Source organism: Nelusetta ayraudi, unplaced genomic scaffold, assembly GCF_046127955.1.
Source record: "Nelusetta ayraudi isolate G7.1 ecotype Tasmania unplaced genomic scaffold, CSIRO-AGI_Nayr_v1 ptg000153l, whole genome shotgun sequence".
Classification (NCBI taxonomy): Eukaryota; Metazoa; Chordata; class Actinopteri; order Tetraodontiformes; family Monacanthidae; genus Nelusetta; species Nelusetta ayraudi.
In genome coordinates, this window is record NW_027466203.1 from 1 (window position 1) to 20000 (window position 20000).

Below are 20000 nucleotides of genomic sequence, written 5' to 3' on the forward strand. Positions count from 1 at the left end.
CCTACTTCTCGCTGCAGGTGATCCAGGCCAGGCGGAAGTTCTCTGTGGCTCCACCCACCACCGCAGGCCCGCCAGAGTTCGAGCGAGTGTTCAGAGCCCAGTGAGTGAGCCGCTGACTCGGTGGTGACTCAGTGAGTCAGTACTCAGTCGGGAGTGGAACATGACAAACTAATGAGCACTGAGGAAAAGATCAGAGGATGGCTGGAAGTGAAACGTCCGAGTTGCATGCTGGGGAATGTAGTTCTCTCTCTCTCTCTCTCTCTCTCTCTCTCTCTCTCTCTCTCTCTCTCTCTCTCTATTCAGGGCCAACTGCTCCGAGTATTTCCCGCTCTTCATCATCCTCCTGTGGACCTCTGGAGTCTTCTTCCACCAGGGTGAGAGAGGGGGGGGGGGGGGGGGTGAGAGGAAGTCATGGCCTGCAGGGGCTGTGTGACTGACAGCCTCTCTCTCCCCTCCCCTCTCTCTCTCTCCCCCCTCTCTCTCTCCCTCCCCTCCTCCCCTCTCTCTCTCCCCCCTCTTTCTCCCTCCCCTCCTCCCCTCTCTCTCTCCCTCCCCTCCTCCCCTCTCTTTCTCCCCTCCTCCCCTCTCTCTCTCTCCCCTACTCCCCCCTCTCTCTCTCCCCTCCTGCCCTCTCTCTCCCCCCCTCTCCCCCCCCCCCCCCTCTGTCTCTCCCTCTCTCTCCCCCCCCCTCTCCCAGGTGTGTCTGCAGTGTGTGGGCTGCTCTACTTGGCAGCGCGGCTGCGCTACTTCCATGGATATTCCCAGTCGGTGCAGCAGCGGTGAGTAGCAACAGGAAGGAAGGAAGGAAATCTGATGGAATTGTTCATCGATGATGATGATGATGATGATGAAGGTGGTGATCAGCTGTCCTCGCCTCCCCTCTGCAGCTTGGCGCCGCTCTACCTGAGCGCCCAGGTCCTTTGGCTTCTGATTGGCTGCTCGTCGCTGGGCGTCTTGCTGGCCTTTTGCCGCCTCCACCTCGGCGTGGACGTGGTGCGCCAGATCAGCGCCGCCCTCTAGTGTTGAGGAGGAGGAGGAGGAGCGACGCTGTCGGCTTCACCCTGTCAAAATCTGTCGCTTCCTTCTGAAAAATCAATAAAGAAAAATAAAAAAAACAGCTGTGAGTGAAAGCATCTCTCGCGCTCTCTCTCTCTCTCTCTCTCTCTCTCTCTCTCTCTCTCGCTGAGCTGCCGATGACGTCAGTTTCGAGCAGTGTTGTAGGACACAGCAGCGGCCACCAGGTGGCAGCAGAGGGTGCAGCTGCTGCTGCTGTTGCTGTTGCTGCTTCTGGGTTTGTCTCATCTCGTCAGATTTCTTTTGTGACTAATGAAAAATAATTTGTCACGTGGCTTCAGTTGTTGTGGTCATGTGACACGGTTCCCAATCTGAGGTTCAGGACCCAGCAGGGTCACCACGTGACCAACAGCCAGGACAGAAGAGACTGAAGTGAATGAACACAGACACTGCAGTGGCCTTCCCACTGCAAGGTCACTGGGAGCAGCTCAGGGTCAAAGGTTGGGGTCAGTGTAGCACTAATGCTACTGCAGTTTAATAATAAAGCATTGTATGGTATTTTATTGTGAAATTCCGCCTGGTTGGGAGGCTCGGAAAGCCGTCGCAGGTTCTGTCACAGCGCTGCGCTCACACACATTCAGCAATGTACTGAATGCTGACAGCAAACACACACACATCAAGTCTGTGTGTGTGTGTGTGTGTGTGTGTGTGTGTGTGTATTTTTAGCCTCCGAGCGGCAGCAGTTGTTGTTTTCAGAATAATTTTCCACCAACAGCAGCTGCAATGACGTCACAACCACACAGAGCTCACCGCACACTGTTTGTGTGTGTGTGTGTGTGTGTGTGTGTGTGTGAAACTGCACATGAAGTCTCACAACAGGTCGAAACGGGTGACTTATTATTATTATCATTATTATTATTACTTTATTATTATTATTATCATTATTATTATTACTTTATTATTATTATTATTATTATTATTACTTTATTATTATTATTATTATTACTGATGACAAGAAAGAAATTAATTTAAAAAAGTATGACCGTAAGAAAAAAATTCATAACTTTCAATTTGCAACCACCCTTCCATCCTCTGCTGCGCCTCCAGCTGTTGTGCACCCACTTCCTGTTTCCGGTGCGCACCTGGCTGATCCAGTTAAGATGCTCGTCGCCGACTGGCTGACGTCATGTCTGCGTGAGGAGTAATAGGATCAGACACACAAACACACACACACACAGACCTATGGACGTTCACAATCACACACACCGCTCAACTGTTGAACGAGTGGAACCTGCCGACAGGAAGTCGGTTAAATATTTACATTGTGCGCGCGCTCTCTCTCTCTCTCTGTGACCCTGTCTCTCTCTATCACACACACACACACACACACACACACACACACACACAGTGTGACGTCATCTGCGCGGGTGTGTGTTTGTCAGAGTGAGCTGATGCTGAAGGAATCTCCTCCAGCCTGAAGCTGCACAGCTTGAACCGCTGCTAGCTCGCTCATGCTAACAGAGGCCCGCAGTGATGTTTGTCTGTTTTCCTTCGTCAACTTTTCTCAAACTGTCACTCCCTGTGTGTTCTCAAACTCTACAACCAGCCGGCTGTTGTATCTCAACTTTTCCCGAGTCACCGTGCGGACAGAAGAGGAAGTTTGCGCCGCTTGTGGGCCGCTCTAAGTCGCTTTCTGTACTTTAACGCTGAGAAGCCCGAGATCCGAGGCACTCAGCGTGTCCCTGAAGGCAGCACCACACCCGCCCCCTGCTGGCGGGGGCCGAGCGACGCGTTCAGGGGTCTGCTCGGAAAGTTTGGAAGTTGACAACAGTAGAAGAAGAAGAAGAAGTGGAGAGGAGGAGGTGGAGAAGGAGGCGCTGCTGCTGCTGCTGCTGGAAGTCAGCGGCCGGAGGACGGAGGAGGGATGGGCTGCACCCACAGCAAGGTGACCGGCTCACACTCTCTCACACCGGGGCAAGTCGAACCGAGGCCCGCCTGACCGGCCGGCGGAGGGCGGGAGGCAGAGCCGAGCCGAGCCGAGCCGAACAGAGCTGAGCGGTGAACAGGCTTTCAGCTCTTTGTTCGCCGCCGCTCGGCAGTGAGTCAGTCAGTCACTCTGAGACTCGTTCGACTCCTCGAGAGTTGATGAGCCGTTGAAATGAAGCGTCGTTCGCTCGGTTCGGAGCCGCCAACATCTGTTTTCAATCCGGCGTCGGTTCGGAGCCGCAGCCGCAGCCGCTCGTTCCCACAGCGGCTCGCGGTCCTCCCGCCAGGGAGCGAGGGAGCGAACGACTCCCGAGTGACTCACTGACTCGCAAATCACTTTATTGGACTTGAAAAGAGTCGCTGCCGCTCTGATTCTTTCGGCGCTGTGTGTGTGTGTGTGTGTGTGTGTGTGTGTGTGTGTGTGTGTGTGTGTGTGTGTGTGTGTGTGTGTGTGTGTGTGTGTGTGTGTCCATGCTGACGACGGTTTTTTTTGTCGCTGTCCGATCAATGTATTGATCACTCATTGATGTCACGGCGTCTGTAATCTGAGCAGATTAGTTTCTAATCTGTCTAAAGTAAACAGTTGTGTTGAGTCAAACCGCTGCTGCCCTGTTTTCCCCGAGACCACACACACACACACACACACACGCACACACTGTGTATCAAGCTCGCTGGTGATGAGAACCTCCACTGGTTCCCATTGTGAGCTAACAGCTAACGCTAAAGGCAAAACTTCCTGAAACAATTCGCTCCACTTGAGCAGCCTGAGGCTAAAGACTCGTTCATTCACTGGCTAACGTTAGCATTTCTGAGCTGAACAGATTTCTCTTCTCACAGCTTAGAGTGCCAGCAGTGCAGTGGTTGTTGTTTCGCCCGACTGACAACTCACTGATTTTTTTTCTTTCTTTTATTAACGCAAACGCAGTCCCAGCTGGCTGATGACGTCACGTCTTTAGGCTGCAGTTTTCTCCAGAGTACCTGGAAACTGTGTTTCTGGGACCGCTCAACTTGGGAGAACCTCTGAAATATTTCTAAAAGGTTTTGACGCTGTCAGGAGGTCATGCAACTGGCATTTATCCGTCAGCGGACGCTGACCTACGGGGTCACGTGACCAGTTTACTAAACCAGTCAATACGCAGTGTTTTGTACCTCCATTCCTCACAAGTTTCAGAGGTATCGCTTTTATTTTGGGAAAAACTCTCCTGGAAACGCGACCTGCTAGTGCTGTGTGTGTGTGTGTGTGTGTGTGTGTGTGTGTGTGTGTGTGTTCAGGCTGAAATTTTTGACATCCTCACAGCATCACACTGCACATCTGGGTTTCAGACAGACGGTTGTATTGCTGCTGCTAGCGTGGAGGTTAGCTGGCTGAGGCTAATGCTAATGCTAATTTCAGTGGTGCTGATGGTGCTTCCCTCCACCTCCATCCATCCAGAAGCTGTTGTTACATAATCTGAAATCCAGTAAATCTTTGATTAGCTCAGAATAGACTGAGAGATTAGGAGACTCAGGACGCGCGCACACACACACACACACACACACACACACACACACACACACACACACACACACACACACGGTTGGCGGTGCGTTCGCTGACACCACACCACACCAAGTTTTCAATGGGAAACTCTTGGCACAGGTTGTCTAAAACCTTTTGTTGTGTCATTGTTTCAATCTCAGTGCAGTTTGAACCGGATTGACGGCAGCGTCTTTGTGTTGTCGTGTGTGTCCTGCTCCTGCTCTTCCTCTCCGTCGTCCTCTAGGTGGCGCCTCGGAGCCCAAATATCCGAGGTTTCGTGTGTGAAACTGTTTTGGCAGCAGAGCCGAAGTGAGCTGCAGTACCAGCGGTGTCCACCGGGGGAGCACTGCTGCACTGCAGATCCAGGTGTGAGCTGCTCACAGCTGTTGTTGTCTCTGAAGTGGGAGTCACCTGACGATGTGTTCAAGGCCTCGGGGGGAGGGGGGACTGGGCGCCTGCCAGACGCTGACTCATCTGACCAACTACGTGATGTCCTTGGGGTCATGTGACCTGGTGGGGGCGGAGCCTGCGGGCTTCCCAGTCCTCCCCGTGATGTTATTAATACCCAAAGAATCAGCAGGTCCATAAACGCCTCCTTGTTTGTTGACCGTTGCCAGGCTGTGTGTGTGTGTGTGTGTGTGTGTGTGTGTGTGTGTGTGTGTGTGTGTGTGTGTGTGTGTGTGTGTGTGTGTCAACCTCTGGCTGGCGGCCCTTAAGCAGGTCACCCTGGTTGGACCCGCAGGGTCACGCCGAATGAATTCATAAAACACGTGTGTTGATATTTTTAGCGGCTCGCCGCCAACAGAGAGCTACAGCTGTTGGATTGCTAGCATCGCAAGAACTAGCCGCCCGTTGAGGTGCATTGTGGGTAATGAAGGCAGGAAGTGTCCTCGCAACACAACCACACATCTGTGTTATTATTTAAACGCTGCCTAGCCTAGCTTAGTTTAGCATTACATCCCATAACTCAGTGTTAGAGGTTCAAAGGTGAGTTCACACTGAAGATGCTGGGCTAGGGTTAGCCATCGATGCTAAGATAATCTGTGTGTGTGTGTTGCATAAACAACACTTGTTTATCTGTCATTATAGTGGAGAGTTGGGCGGAGTCAGTCAGTCGGAGGTGGGCGGAGTCTCACTGCAACCTTCTTCTTTCCTTCTGTGTTTCCATCCAGCAGCAGAAGAAGAAGAAGAGGCAGCAGAAGATCAGCGGCGCTGATGGAGGCGGAGGTGAGCGGGTCACTTCCTGTTTCACTTCCTGTTTCACTTCCTGTTTTCTGTGTCAACGCCTCCACAATTTCAAAGGCCACAAATAAGCAAATAAATAAATAAAGTGTGTAAAGCTTGGTTGGAGCTGCTCATTGGTCAGGACCTGGTTACATGGTTCCTCAGCTGACTGGCCCCTCCCCCTCCAGCAGGTGGACCCCCCCCAGGTGAGCAGGAGGTCCACCTGGAGAAGCAGCTGGAGTGCTTCGAGTGGCAGCTGAGGCTCCTGAAGGGGGCGCTGTCGGCCGGCGGGAACCCCGAGTGGGCGGAGCTGCTAAGGCACCACGCTGACCAGGAGGTTTGCGCTGTGGTGCTCGGCTTCCTGGAGAAGGTCAGTGCGCCACCTGCTGGTGCGGGGAGGGCAGTGGTGGTTCTCCTGGTGTGAACCTGTGCTCCTCAGGTGAGGACGGAGACCACGGCCGACCTGAACGTGCTGCACGAGCAGAAGAGTCAAGCTGCTGCAGAGGACCATGAGAGGAACGTAGAAGGTAACGGCAAATCTTCTCCAACCCTCTCCAACCCTCTCCAACCTTCTCCAACCCTCTCCTCCCACCCTCTCCAACCATCTTCTCCTACCTCCTACCTCCTGCTGCTGCTGCTGGTGTTGATGTTCTTCTGCTCGGTGCAGATCTGCAGAGGAGGCACCAGCAGGAAGAGGCGGGGCTAACAGAGAAGTTCCAGGCTGTCCAGGACGTTCTGAAGGTACCAGTGATCTTCTCAGCAGGACAGCAGCTTTTATCAGTGGAGATGCATCCACCTCCAGAAGCTCCAATCAGAAGCAGCTGCCCAGGGGTCATCTGCGATTGGCCGAAGCCTTGATAGGGAGGCGGGGCTTCTTCTGGGCAGCTTACACCTGACCCCTAGAGCAGACAGGAAGTCCCCTGACTAGACAGGAAGTCCCTGGCTGGAGGTGTGAGGGTGCTCCTGACAGTGTGATGTGCGTGCTGGCCTGCAGGGGGAGCTGGAGCAGCTGGAGGCGGAGCTTCAGCACTACCAGCAGCTGCAGCAGAAGGTGCAGCAGTCGTCCTTCCAGAGGGACCTGCAGAGGAACCTGCAGGTGAGCAGCAAGGAGGCGGAGCCTAGGTGCAGGACACGCCTCCCATCTAATCTCAGCCAGCCCCATTGGCTCAAAGCTGCCCCCCCCCTCCTCCCTCCTGCAGGCCCACGGCAGCCCAGGTGCATTCTGGGAGTCGGAGCAGCAGTCGCTGCTGTTTGTGATCGAGATGAAGACTGAGCGCGTGCAGGAGCAGAGCAGGAAGCTGCAGTACATGGACTCGCTGGTAGGGGTCACCGCCGTTCCCTCCTGCTGGCCAACCCCGGAAGTGACGTTTTCATAGCATCAAGCTAACCATTGGTTGGTTGGATGTTCAAATAAGTGAAAGCCCTGCGTTAAAAACTGAATATTTGATGTGAAATTTCAATACTTAAATTTATACGTGGTGTTTTTGCCAGTAGATGGCGCTAATTTCATTTCCTCTGTGCTGCAGGTCCAGGAGAAGCAGGCGCTGCAGGAGCAGGCTGCCGTGGTGCTGCAGCAGAACGAGGAGCTGAAAGTTCGACTGGCCAACAGTCAGGAGCTGCTCCAGTAGGTGGCAGCAGAGAGCATCACTGTCACTGTAGAGAACTGCTACCGCTACACATAGATGATGATGCACAATCACACACAGTCGCTCCCAAAGCGGTTAGGGTTAGCGGTGTTTAAAAAGTATTTTAAAACAAATATAAAGAAATAAAGAGAAAAATGTTAGACTTTAATTTTGGCGGGATTCAATTCAATCATTTATTGAAGAGAAAGAGGACACTGGCGTTTTATTTTGAAAGAATAAATTTGGCTCGCAACACAAAAACCAATGAATTTAATGAATTTATTTTTATTTTTATTTCATTATTATTATTATTATTATTATTATTATTATTATTATTATTATTATTATATTTTTACTTTTCATGTATTATTATTTTTTAATGATATTTATCAACAATGTCCAGTTGGTATCGTCTGTTCTGACTCAAAACTACCTGCGTGTTTATGTTTGTCTGTTGAAAATCATATTTTCTTATTTCCTGTGTGTGTGTGTGTGTGTGTGTGTGTGTGTGTGTGTGTGTGTGTGTGTGTGTGTGTGTGTGTGTGTGTGTGTGTGTGTGTGTGTGTGTGTCAGGCAGGTGTCCCGGGAGCAGCAGGAGCTGCAGGGGGCGCTGCAGAGCCAGCTGCTGCTCAGCCAGAAGCTGTCTCAGGAGAAGGAGCAGCTGCTCTTCAAGCTGCAGCACTGCACTCCCAGCATGCACCTGGGCACCATGCTGCCCGAGCTCTTGCCCAGGTGAGCCGGGTCACATGACCCCCCCCCCAGACCGGACCTGGGGTCACGTGACCCGATCAGACTGGACCAGATTCGGACCCAACTGGACTTTAGGGTCACGGGGTCACCTGGTCACATGACCCCCTGACCCTGGACTGGACGCTGGATTGGGTCACGGGGTCACATGACCTCCATGACGTCGCTACTCAGCCAGGCTGCAGCGCCCCCTGGAGGCTGTGAACGGACTGCAGCCTCAGTCTCTCTGATTGGTGGGGGTGTGTGGCCACATTGAGGCCCCGCCCCCCACGGTCACATGGTGATGATTGTTTACACTGTTTGAATTTTTAGCCATAAAAAGTGTTTGTTGTTTGCTGACTGACTCTCTGGCTCCCCCACCTGGCAGTCAGGAGGACCGCCACCTGTCTAAGGCTAGCGGATTAGTTAGCTAGCGACGGCGGCTAGCTGCTAGCAAACACTGACACAGCTGCAACTCTTCTCATGCTAACTAGCGTCAGAGCTAACTGCTTGGTTTTATTCTTTGGCCTTTTTTTTCCTAACAAATGTGAGTTCTTGTGAGGACTTGTTCTAACTGTAGGTGGCGCCCTCCAGCAGGGGGCGCCTTCCAGCAGGGGGTTCCCTCCAGAAGGGGCTGCCCTCCTCCAGCAGTGGGTTCCCTCCAGCAGGTGGCGCCCAGGAGGTGCATTTGTTCGTTCATTCACTCGTTAGTCTTTTTCTGAGAAGGTTGTGTTGGGTCGTGTTGTTCTGTCACACACACACACACACACACACACACACACACACATAAGTCTGACAGGAAGTCAGGTGTCGTGACTTCCTGTCTTCTCTCTGAGCCCTGGTTCTCCTCACTACTGCCCCCTAGTGTTCATCTGTTCATGGTTGTTTTTTAGCTCTGGACTTGTTGCTGCTCTCTCCCCCTCCCTCCCTCTCTCTCTCTCCCTCTCTCTCTCCCTCTCTCTTTCTCCCTCTCTCTCTCTCCCTCTCTCTTTCTCCCTCTCTCTCTCTCTCTCTCTCTCTCTCTTTCTCCCTCTCTCTCTCTCCCTCTCTCTTTCTCCCTCTCTCTCTCTCTCTCTCTCTCTCTCCCCCTCCCTCTCTCTTTCACCCTCTCTCTCTCTCCGGGATGAACCACTGTTGTGTTGCTGCCCTCGTGTTTGTGTGTTTGTTCACCTGCAGTATTCAGCATATTTTTTGGAGCCTTGAAATAATAAAAAAATATAAAATCATCTACTACAGTCCCTTGAATTCATTGATTCAGTTATAAACAGTATGTCTAAATGTATATTTATATGTATCTACAGGTACTACCTGAAACATTAGAACATCCAGTAAAAGTTGTTTTATTTTGTCAATTTAACATAAAAGATGAAAGCAACACATTCCACACAAAGTGACATCTTAATCAGTTCCTTGTTGTAACTTTGCTGATGAAGATTTTCAGCTCATTAAACTTGAAATATATTGATTTGCATATTATTCCTCTATATAATATGTCACATTCACCTTTTAAGTTGACTTGCAGAAATACAGCAACCTGTTCAGGATGTTCTAATGTTCTGGGTAGAACCTGGATATGGAAAAAGTTAAATTTTATTTATCATAACAGCTTATACACCAGAAATGACTGTACATATATATATACTGTATGTACAATATTTATATATATTTGTTAATGTATGTTGTGTGTAGTATGTGTGTCTTCATATATATATTATAAATATATATATTTCTATATGTATGTGATCCAGTGTGAGTTGCTCCAGTGTCCACACTGCAGTTGAATTGTCGTCGATCCTTCATGGATTTGATTTTTCTCATCCTGCAGTCGAACCTCGGTTCTTCTCTCCTCCTCCTCATCACTTTTTCCTCCTCAGTGTTTCTGAATGGAAGTTTTGTTCTGCTTTAATGTCAACCAATCAGAGTGTCAGGAGTTTTTTGCTCCATGACGATGTCGCTGTTGTTGTTGTTGTTGTTGACTGCAGGTGAAGGTGAACCTCCTCCTCCTCCGTTTATCTTTCTCTCTTTTTTCATTTCTTCTCTTTTTGCTTTTTCCGTTTCCTTTTTCCTTTCATCTTTTTTATTTATTTCTGTCCTTTTTCTCCTTTTTTCTTTTTATTATTTTATTTCTTCTTTTCCTTTTTTCTTAGAAAACATGCAGTAACCACAGAAAGTTTTGTTGTTGTTTTTTTCTGCTCAAAAGTCGTTGGAGGTGAAAACACGAGCAGAGAAAAAAAAAAACCTGGAAAAAAGGACCAATGAGAACGTCGTTACATAGTTTGTATTGTTTATTAGCAAAGTGTCAAAGAGGTGAAAATGGAGGGAGAGAGAGAGAGAGAGAGAGAGAGAGAGAGAGTCAGTCCCACAGAGGAGGCTGCCTGCAGTACCTCACACCGCCACACGGTGGCCAAGCAGAGGACTAGCAGGGTCAGAGAGAGAAGAAGAAGAAGAAGAAGAAGAAGAAGAAGAAGGCCTCAGGTTACTTCAACACCTGCTTCCAGCGGTCACATGACCGCAGGGGATTGTGGGTAAACTCTTGTGTGTGCGGCTACATGGTTCAATCCGGAGCTCTTAATAAGGCAAACACACACGTACACACACACACACACACACACACACACTCCTCAGTGTGTGTGTGTGTGTTTGAGAGAGAGAGAGGGGGAGAGAGAGGGAGATCGTACAGCAGCAGTTCTATGTTGGGACTGTAGGTGGCGCTGTGGCCCCAGTGTGTGTGTGTGTGTCCCAGCAGGTCGTCCCCACCGACTGTCAGTCATCTTTCCAACGGTGCTGCCAGCAGCAGCAGCAGCGGCCTGCAGTGGCCAGTCCTGGCCAGCAGGGGGCAGTGTGGCGCCACCTCCACCTCACTCTGCCTTCTTGATGAAGATCTGAGAGAGAGGGAGAGAGAGGAGCCAATCAGAGACCGGGGTGGGCGGGCCTTCAGCATTCTTCAGCGGGTTCACACAGAGGCTGAGCCGCCGTCACGCACAGGTCAGAGGTCAGAGGTCACCTGGGGAGCATGTGACTAAACTGCAGCTCATGTACAGGTTTTTCAATTTCACAGCGGCCACAACATCTCCAGCCCTCTGGACCTGCTTCTCCTGGAGGTCCTCCTGGTGGTGGAGCTTCTCCTGGAGGTGGAGGTCCTCCTGGAGGTGGAGGTCCTCCTGGAGGTGGAGCTTCTCCTGGAGCTTCTCCTGGAGGTGGAGGTCCTCCTGGAGGTGGAGCTTCTCCTGGAGCTTCTCCTGGAGGTGGAGGTCCTCCTGGAGGTGGAGCTTCTCCTGGAGGTGGAGGTCCTCCTGGAGGTGGAGGTCCTCCTGGAGGCTTTGCTAAAGGTTCTCCTGGAGGTTCCCGTATCTCCTTCTGTAACTCCAGCTAGAAGCTCATAAAGAGGCCGAGACCTCCTGGAATTCCAGCAGCAGGCTTTGACCTCTGACCTCCAGAGTGGCCTGGAGACACCGAGGAGCCTCGTAACATTTACAGAACCTGTAGAACCCTGGTGGGGCTCACCACACCCTGGGAGGTCTCCACCCTCCTGGACTTTTTGCAACACCTCCCCTAGGACCTCCTCCAGGACCTCCTCCAGCACCTCCTGAGTGCTGCTCTACCCTCCACCCCGCACCCCCTCTCAGTGCACTTCCTGTGTCCGTCCCACAGGCTCACCTCACTGAGGATGACCCAGACGGGCGAGTCGGTCAGCACCGACAGCCTCATGGCCTCCAGGGGCCCGAAGCTGGAGTCCACCTCCCCCTCGGCCAGGCCGTTCTGGAAGGTTCCTGCAGGAGCACGAGACCAGAAGAGGAGTCACCCAGCGCCACCGAGACCAGAACCTGTGTGTGTGTGTGTGTGTGTGTGTGTGTGTGTGTGTGTGAAATGGAATGCGGCCCTGACCGCCTTCCTGCTCACAGCTCGTTAAGTCACAGCTCCTCCCTGAAGGCGTGGCTGTGCTGTGATTGGTGGGCTGTTGGGCGCCGGCTGATGACATCATCACTCACCGACCCTGATGAAGCCGTCCTCAGTGCGCTGGTACTGGGGGGTCTTCTCCCGCCCGTCCGTCAGCGCCTCCTTCTCCGCCTGGATGTTCTGCACACACACACACACACACAGCTTGACCTTTGATCTTTGACCCCCTCCTCTCTGACACCTGACACCAGGCTGGAGGTGGAGGTGGAGGTGAGGATGGAGGTCCAGCAGCAGCAGCAGCAGGTGGCAGAAGGTTGGACTCACGTCGAAGGGCAGGACCTCCACCGAGGTGTTGAACAGTTTGTCTCCAGGATGCTCAATGTTTCCACTGCGGAAGAAGAACCTGGAGACACAGAGGAACATGTTGTGGAACATGTTGAGGAACGTGTTGAGGAACATGTTGTGGAACGTGTTGAGGAACATGTTGAGGAACCATGGAGATGTTCTCCTGGAGCTCCTCAGAGCTTCCACTGCCTCTGAGGACCTCTGAGGACCTCACTGACCTCTGGTTCCTCCAGCCCTGAACCCTGGAACCCTGGCCCACCCCTCTGACCTCTGACCTCTGACTCCTAGGTGGAGTACACAGCAGTACTGCTGCTGTCGAGTCTCAGAGGTCCACCTCCTCCCTGCTGACTGTCCTTCAACCTCCTCACCTGCATCACCTGATTCACACTGGAACATCTCATAGCTCGTAGGACCTCCTCCCCTCCTCTCCTCCTCCCCACCTCCCCTCCTCCTCCTCCCTCCCTCCCTCCTTCCTCCTCCTCACCTCCTCCACTCCTCCTCCTCCTCCTCCTACCCTCCTTCTCCTCCCCACCTCCCCTCCTCTCCACCTCCTCCACCTCCCCTCTCCCCCTCCTCCTCCTCTTCCCCTCCTCCTCACCACCTCCTCCTCCTCCTCACCTCCTCCTCCTCCTCCTCACCTCTCTATGCGGACAGGGGTGAAGAAGCGTATCCTGATGAAGTCTCCAGCCCTGGGTGTGAAGGCCCAGAAGAAGTCGTGTCCCAGGTAGGCCTTGTCCAGGGTGAAGTGCTGGTAGGTCTTCAGGCTGGTGGTGACCTCAGCCAGAGGGTTGGCGTGACCCTGGTGGAGGCTCTGCTGCTTCCCAAAGTCCTTGTCCTGCAACACAGCAGCAGGTCACTGGAGCAGCTGGAGGAAGGGACCTCCACCTCTACCTCTACCTCCACCTCCACCTCTACCTCCACCTCCACCTCCACCTCCACCTCCACCTCTAACTCCACCTCCACCAGGGGGTGACTGGTGGAGGGAGGACTGAGCAGAGTCAGCACCTCTCACGCTCTCTCTCTCTCACTCTCAGTCTCTCTCTCCCTGTCTCTCTCACTCTCTCTCTGTCTCTCTGTCTCTCTGTCTCTCACTCTCTCTCTGGTCACCTTGAGCTTCTGGATCTTTCCAGCGAGGGATGAGTGAGTTCCAACGTGCTGGAAGAGCGACGGCTTGAAGCGAATCCTCAGGTTGGCCTTCTGCCGGTCGCAGTGTTTCTGACACACACACACACACACTCAGTCAGCCTCAGAGTGTGTGTGTGTGTGTGTGTGTGTGTGTGTGTGTGTGTGTGTGTGTGTGTGTGTGTCCTCACCGCGTCCTTCTCGGGGTTGCACACCTTCACCCACATGATGTGGTCCAGCAGCCAGTCGATGGGTTTGTCCTTGTAGAACATCAGCATGAACTCCACGATGAGGGACAGGTCCAGGGACTTGAACATCTTCCCTGTGGAACAGCAGTCAGAACCAGTCAGACCAGGAGAACCAGTCAGATCAGGAGAACCAGCCAGACCAGAAGAACCAGTCAGATCAGGAGAACCAGCCAGACCAGAAGAACCAGTCAGAGCAGGAGAACCAGTCAGACCAGGAGAACCAGCCAGACCAGGAACCTTCTGACCAGTTATTTTTCATTATTATTATAATGACAATTATTCTCATCACTGTTTTTTTCCCAAACAGATCAAAGAGACTGGAGAGTGGAGGACGGAGATGAAAGGCTGGAGCCACATCAACGTCAGCGTCCACATTCCCAGAATGCAACACTTTCATCAGCTGGAGCCACAGCAGCAGGTTCTGATTCTAATGAGGCAACAAACTCAGAGCCTTTCATGCTGAAATTAGAAGGAAAGAGAAGAGAACCCACCGATGAAGCCCAGCTGGGAGAACTCCAGGATCATCCAGTCCTCCAGGGGCTGCTGCAGAGCAAAGTTCCTCATGGTGGTGAAGTAGTTGGGACGAGCGACAATGTCGTCCTCTAGCTGAGAGAGAGGAGAGAGAGAGAGAGAGAGAGAGAGAGAGAGAGGGAGAGTGAGAGTGAGAGAGGAGAGAGACGACAGAGTGAGAGAGAGAGGAGAGAGAGAGAGAGAGCGAGAGAGAGAGGGAGAGAGGGAGAGAGGGAGAGAGAGAGGAGAGAGAGAGAGAGGAGAGAGAGAGTGAGAGAGGAGAGAGACGACAGAGTGAGAGAGAGAGGAGAGAGACGACAGAGTGAGAGAGAGAGGAGAGAGAGGAGAGAGGAGAGAGAGGAGAGAGAGAGAGAGGGAGGAGAGAGAGAGAGAGGAGAGAGGAGGGAGAGGAGAGAGAGAGTGAGAGAGGAGGGAGAGGAGAGAGAGAGAGAGAGAGAGAGGGAGAGAGAGTGAGAGAGGAGGGAGAGGAGAGAGAGGAGAGAGAGAGAGAGAGAGAGAGAGAGAGGAGAGGAGAGAGAGAGAGAGAGAGAGAGAGAGAGGAGAGAGAGAGAGAGGAGAGAGAGAGAGAGGAGAGAGTCAATGGAGTGCAGTGGGGTGCGTTCCAAACCGGATCTCCTGCACTTCTACTGACTGACTGAACCACTTTGATCCAGTTGGGATCACGACAGGAAGTGACATCACACTCCTCAGTCAGCCAGTCACTGTGTTTCCTGCCTGCAGCCAGCAGGGGGTCTGTCTGCCTCCAACAGGAGAGGAAAACATCACAGCGCCGCAGCTGGGTCATGTGACCCTCAGCTGAGTCATGTGACCCTCACCTGGACGTAGTAGGTGCCTTTGGACTGAGCGTACATCATCAGGAAACAGTAGTCCAGGTTCTGCTTGGTCCTCCACCTGGAGGGGGAGGGTGGGGGGCAGAGGGGAAGGGGTTGAGTCCAAACACACTCTCACAGTCACACACACACACACACACTCACACACACACACACACACTACCTGACTCTCTCCTTGGGGTCTCCAAAAGACTCCCTGAGTTGGGAGAAGTCTGGGTAGAAGTGGACTGAAGGAGAGACCACCTCCAGGAGACCAGACTGGATCTCTGCTGGGAACCTGGGGGGCGGGGCCGGGAGGGGGGGGGGGAGAGAGAGTCACACACACACTCACACTCTGCAGTATCCCATCATGCAGCTGTACTTACAGGTGCTTCAGGTTGTCTGCTACACTGATAGCATACTGCTGGTCAGCCTGAAAACACACACACACACACACACACACACACACACACACACACACACACACACACAGGGAGAAACGCTAGTCAGTTGCTTTGGTAGCAGCAAAGGTCCTAAGCCCCACCCCCCCAACAGGAAGTGAGCCAGACCCCACAGGAAGTAGCCCCCGCAGTGGGCGGAGTCTAACCCAACCAGCAGTGAGCGCAGTTCTTCTTCTGTGGTGCAGCTGTGACCAGGCTGGCTGTGGCTCCGCACTCCCCCCCCCCACCCCCCCAAGCCCCCCTTCTCCAAACAGACAAACATCTGGAGCTTTCATACAGGCTACACACACACACACACAGCACATGGTTCCAGCATGACATCATCGGCCTCACACACTCTCAGACACACACACACACACACACACGCACACACACACACATACACACCAGCAACTTGAGTGACATCACAGTCCGGCCTCCTGCTCAGCCAATCAGAGCCAAGTGTGTGGTGTTGCTAGGAGATCTCTCACTCACACACACACACACACACACACTCTGAAGCCTCTGCACACAATGTTTTGGTGTGAAGCTGAGTGGGTGGAGTCAGGGTGGGCGGAGCTATGGTGTGTGGGCGGGGCTTCCAGCAGTGTTGCACTAATGAGGAACAGACGCTGAAGTGATTTCCTGATTTTCCCGCTGAAGTGTTTTAACAGCTAAACAGCTGGAGAGCCAGAGTGACAGACACACACTGACAGACACACACACACACACACACACACACACACACACACACACACACACACACACACACACACACTCACCTCGGCCACCATCACCACGATGACGCAGTCGTCCTTCTCGGTGGCGCTGAGCTCTGACATCAGAGAGCTGAGGGTGTCGCTGAGGTAGGAGTGCACCTCCCTCTTCACACTGGGCACGCCCATCACGATGGACACTAGGGGGCGACGCAGTCACACACACACACACACACACACACAGATGAATATACGCAAACACACAGAAGAAGCAGCAGCAAAAAAAGCTCTTTACACATTTACACACAGATTAGAGCCGACACACACACACACACACACACACACACACACACACACACACTGACCTTGCTGCAGCTTGATGAGTTGAACCTTTTTATTCCCCAGGCATGTGTGTGTGTGTGTGTGTGTGTGTGTGTGTGTGTCCACAGTGAGATGTCTCTCCAGGGACGCAGCGCTGCGCTTCCTCTTGTGCCCAGGGGCAGCTGCAGCAGAGTGTGTGTGTGTGTGTGTGTGTGTGTGTGTGTGCGTGTGTGTGTGTGTGCGTGCTCACCTCCAGTGCGTCCCTGGCCCACGTGCACGGCGGGCAGCAGGCTGTCCTGGCGGCTCAGCAGGTGGGGGAGGTGGTGGAAGATGGAGGGAAGCTGCAGGACGCTCTTACTGCTGCTGACGTTCCACAGCCTCAGCCGGGTCTCCTCTGGGGAGAGAGGAGGAGGAGTGAGGAGGTGGGAGGAGGTGCAGCCAGCAGCTCTCCAGCCTCCAGGGTGGAGCTGCTGCTGCTGCTGCTGCTGCTGCTGCTGCTGCTGCTGCGCTGTGATTGGCCCACCTGACAGGCTGCTCCAGGTGCGGTTGGCGTCCCTCAGCGCCTGCTTGTCCGCCACGGCCCGGCGGATCTCCTCCAGAACCTGGTTCAGCTCCTTGGAGCGACGCAGGTTCTCCTGCTCTGCAGAGTGGAGGCGCTCCCTCAGAGCCAGGAACTCCCTCTGGTACACATCCACCACGTCTCCTGCAGGAGGAGCAGGAGGAGCAGGAGGAGGAGAGAGAGAGGGAGGAGGAGGAGAGAGAGAGGGAGGAGGAAGAGAAGGAAGAGGAGGCGGAGAAGGAGCAGGAGGAGGAGAGAGAGAGGGAGGAGGAAGAGGAGGCGGCGGAGAGGAAGGGGAGGAGGGTTAGAGTTCATCACCATCACCATCATCATCATCACCATCATCATCACCATCACCACCATCATCATCATCATCATCACCACCGCCATCATCATCATCATCATCATCATCTCCCTGCAGCTGGATTACAGCAGCAGATGATGCTGATGGTCTTCAACAGGTGCAGTGGAGGAATAAACCTCGATAATCTGAGCAGCAACATGGAAATGAGGAGATAAATCCAACATCATCCGCTGCATTAATGCAAAGTGGAGGTAAATCTGCAGTAATCCCTGTCTGCGCACACACACACACACACACACACACACACACACACACACACACACACACACACACACACACAGCATCATGGTGATGCTGGTGAATCCTCTTATTTCCTCCCCACTGGGACCACGAGGAGAAGAATCTACTGGTCAGAGTTAAAACACGAGCAGAGTGCAGTACCCACACTCACCACCAGGGCGTCCCGGTGGGTTGGTTGAGCGTCGGCTTCAATCAGCCACCAAAATGAAAAGTTTCCTCTTCTGCAGCTTCAAGAGAAACAAAAGGAAAGAACCAACCAAGATTCTGGGTGCTTTTATTTTGAAAGCCTAAAGGGAAGTGACAGACTGAGCAGACTGCAGCTTCCTGATTGGACCGTTGACTGATTCTGTCAAAACAGAGGGAGGTGGGGGGGCTTCCACCCATGCTAACCAACTAGCCTCATGCTAACTAACTAGAAGAAGAAGACGAAGATGAAGAAGAAGGAGAAGAGGAAGAGGACGGTGGTGATGGTGGAGCTGGGACGTGCTGCTCAGTTTGTGCCTCAGGCAGCAGGACTGGCAGTGAGCAGCAGGGGGCCCCAGCTGGAAGGAAGCGGCGGTGCAACGAGACACACGAGGCTGCAGGGCGTCGGCGCCGTCAGCCAGATTTCAGCCCGAGAAACCAACTCAGGAAACAGGAAGTAGAAGCACCACCAGGAATCATGGGACAGGAAGTGGAGCAGCGTCCAATAGGAGCGACCGAAACCTGCTGAGTCAGAGCCAGCAGGAAGGAAAACCAGCGGCTGAGTTAGCACCTGGACCAGGACCAGGACCTGGACCTGGGTCCCCACAGTACACACACACACACACACACACACACACACACAGCAGCAGCAGCGTCAACATTCCCATCATGCTTTGCTGTCCTCACTCTCCTCCACTGGACAAGAGCAAGACTATAAAAGAGTGAAATAAGGACTGAACGCAGGAGGCCTCCAGGCAGCTAGAGGGCGCTAGCCTGCAGCCGAGCAGAGCCGGAGCCACAGCGCCCCCAGCAGGCCGTGGAGACACCAGCACCACGTCCATGTGACTCCCTCAGCTCAGCACTCTGCCAGCTTCCTGTCCATAAGATACTTGGGAGTCAACTTCCTGTCTATAAGATAATGACTTCCTGTCTGGGTGGTGCTCCTCCTGTTTCACTCCCCCACGACACCACCACCACGGCGCCCCCGCCCCCCCCCCCCCCCCCCCGCAGGCAGCACCCCCCCCCCTCCCGATCGTCTTCTCACTCCTGGAACTACACTACCCACAATCGCCCAGGAGGCGGGGGCGGGGGCGGGGGGGAGGGGGTCAGCGAGTGGCCAGGCCACTTCCTGTTTACCGCCAGAGCTGCTGGCCTCAGGGGGGCCTCGCTCTCAGCCATGACCAACCACAGGAGGAGGAGAAGAAGAGTGCTTCTGTCTGCAGCGGCTGGTCACCTGACCATCAGCTGATCCAATCAGCTGCCCCGTCACAGTGGAGCCAGTCTCAGAGGGCCTCTGTGCGCCGCAGTGCCTCCAGCCACCAGGAGGGGGCAGCGGTGCCAGTGGGAGGAAGTCGCCGCCGCCCAGCGCAGTACACAGTCACGATGCTAACAGCTAGCCGTTAGCACCCCCCCCCCCTCACCCCCCGGTGAAGTATTTCCTGGAGTTAAACTTTAACGAGACGTCGTCCTCAACTGGTACACACACACACACACACACACACACAGTGCCACTGTCTGTCACCTCCTCTCCAGCCAATGGCACGCTTCCTCTCAGACTTTAGCCCCGCCCACTGCATCTTTTGGAACTTTCATTCCAACAAATCAAGACTGTTTCTGAAAAATATCCCGAGGCCAAAACTGTCTGTCTGTCTGTCTGTCTGTCTGTATGTCTGTCTGTCTGCCTGCCTGTCTGTCTGTCTGTATGTCTGCCTGCCTGCCTGTCTGTCTGTATGTCTGTATGCCTGCCTGCCTGTCTGTCTTTCTGTCTGCCTGTCTGTCTGTCTGCCTGCCTGCCTGTCTGTATGCCTGCCTGTCTGTCTTTCTGTCTGCCTGTCTGCCTGTCTGCCTGCCTGCCTGTCTGTATGCCTGCCTGCCTGCCTGTCTGTCTGCCTGTCTGTCTGTCTGTCTGTCTGCCTGTCTGCCCTCTGAGGGCCTGCAGGCTTTAAGTGGACTGGGACAGTGAGGACTCTGTTCTCACACACACACACACACACTCTCAGATCAAGTATCACTTCACTTTAAACAAGGCGGCTGTGTGTCTCTGCCCCACACACACAACAGCTGTGTGTGTGTGTGTGACTGACTGACTGTGTGTGTGTGTGTGTGTCTCCCAGATGTTGCCAGTCAACAC

General features: G+C 53.4%; 3 protein-coding genes and 1 long non-coding RNA gene across 8 annotated transcripts in view; 3 read left to right on the forward strand and 1 right to left on the reverse strand.

Moving 5' to 3' along the window:
- Nucleotides 1–5: 5 nt before the first annotated feature.
- LOC142880050 (leukotriene C4 synthase-like) lies at nucleotides 6–1073 on the forward strand (the record flags this gene model as incomplete). The annotated part of the gene is made up of 4 exons (XM_076013674.1): nucleotides 6–100; nucleotides 304–374; nucleotides 698–779; nucleotides 888–1073. Coding segments are annotated over 4 exons (381 nt in total), but the record flags the coding sequence as incomplete, so codon positions are not given.
- Nucleotides 1074–2531: 1458 nt separating this feature from the next.
- On the forward strand, nucleotides 2532–9281 carry ccdc69 (coiled-coil domain containing 69). Of its 5 annotated transcripts, XR_012925378.1 has the most exons (10): nucleotides 2533–2959; nucleotides 5692–5746; nucleotides 5932–6113; nucleotides 6183–6270; nucleotides 6411–6484; nucleotides 6738–6839; nucleotides 6943–7062; nucleotides 7270–7367; nucleotides 7942–8711; nucleotides 8763–9281. XR_012925378.1 is itself a non-coding variant. In XM_076013670.1 (9 exons), the coding sequence occupies exons 1-9, from the start codon at nucleotides 2939–2941 to the stop codon at nucleotides 8102–8104; spliced, it is 900 nt and encodes a 299-aa protein (XP_075869785.1). In that variant the 5' UTR covers nucleotides 2532–2938; the 3' UTR covers nucleotides 8105–9281. The 5 variants fall into 5 exon arrangements, 4 of the variants coding, with proteins under 4 accessions (XP_075869785.1, XP_075869786.1, XP_075869783.1 ...); XM_076013670.1 differs by having other exon boundaries at nucleotides 2532–2959; nucleotides 5935–6113; nucleotides 7942–9281; XM_076013671.1 differs by having other exon boundaries at nucleotides 2532–2959; nucleotides 5695–5746; nucleotides 5935–6113; nucleotides 7942–9281.
- A 1080-nt stretch (nucleotides 9282–10361) lies between these two features.
- Nucleotides 10362–20000, reverse strand: part of mgat4b (alpha-1,3-mannosyl-glycoprotein 4-beta-N-acetylglucosaminyltransferase B) — a 14426-nt gene continuing 4787 nt past the window's right edge. Inside the window, exons 2-15 of the mRNA XM_076013660.1 lie at nucleotides 17047–17226; nucleotides 16774–16917; nucleotides 16269–16402; nucleotides 15433–15479; nucleotides 15231–15344; nucleotides 15053–15128; nucleotides 14198–14312; nucleotides 13650–13780; nucleotides 13444–13551; nucleotides 12975–13171; nucleotides 12316–12394; nucleotides 12084–12171; nucleotides 11752–11864; nucleotides 10362–10976 (exon numbers count right to left, since the gene is read on the reverse strand). Of these exons, the coding sequence (XP_075869775.1) occupies nucleotides 10953–10976; nucleotides 11752–11864; nucleotides 12084–12171; nucleotides 12316–12394; nucleotides 12975–13171; nucleotides 13444–13551; nucleotides 13650–13780; nucleotides 14198–14312; nucleotides 15053–15128; nucleotides 15231–15344; nucleotides 15433–15479; nucleotides 16269–16402; nucleotides 16774–16917; nucleotides 17047–17226 (1550 nt within the window). The 3' untranslated portion in view covers nucleotides 10362–10952. The remainder of the gene's footprint in view (nucleotides 10977–11751; nucleotides 11865–12083; nucleotides 12172–12315; nucleotides 12395–12974; nucleotides 13172–13443; nucleotides 13552–13649; nucleotides 13781–14197; nucleotides 14313–15052; nucleotides 15129–15230; nucleotides 15345–15432; nucleotides 15480–16268; nucleotides 16403–16773; nucleotides 16918–17046; nucleotides 17227–20000) is intronic.
- On the forward strand, nucleotides 11191–11469 carry LOC142880045 (uncharacterized). The gene is made up of 4 exons (XR_012925377.1): nucleotides 11191–11231; nucleotides 11280–11297; nucleotides 11328–11375; nucleotides 11412–11469. It is a non-coding gene; the product is annotated as an uncharacterized LOC142880045 (long non-coding RNA).

Coding starts and splice junctions, on each gene's coding strand:
- ccdc69 (XM_076013668.1), top strand. CDS start 2,939: ATGGGCTGCACCCACAGCAAG. Junction 2,960..5,691: donor TGGGCTGCACCCACAGCAAG/GTGACCGGCTCA, acceptor GTTTCCATCCAG/CAGCAGAAGAAGAAGAAGAG. Junction 6,271..6,410: donor CCATGAGAGGAACGTAGAAG/GTAACGGCAAAT, acceptor TGCTCGGTGCAG/ATCTGCAGAGGAGGCACCAG.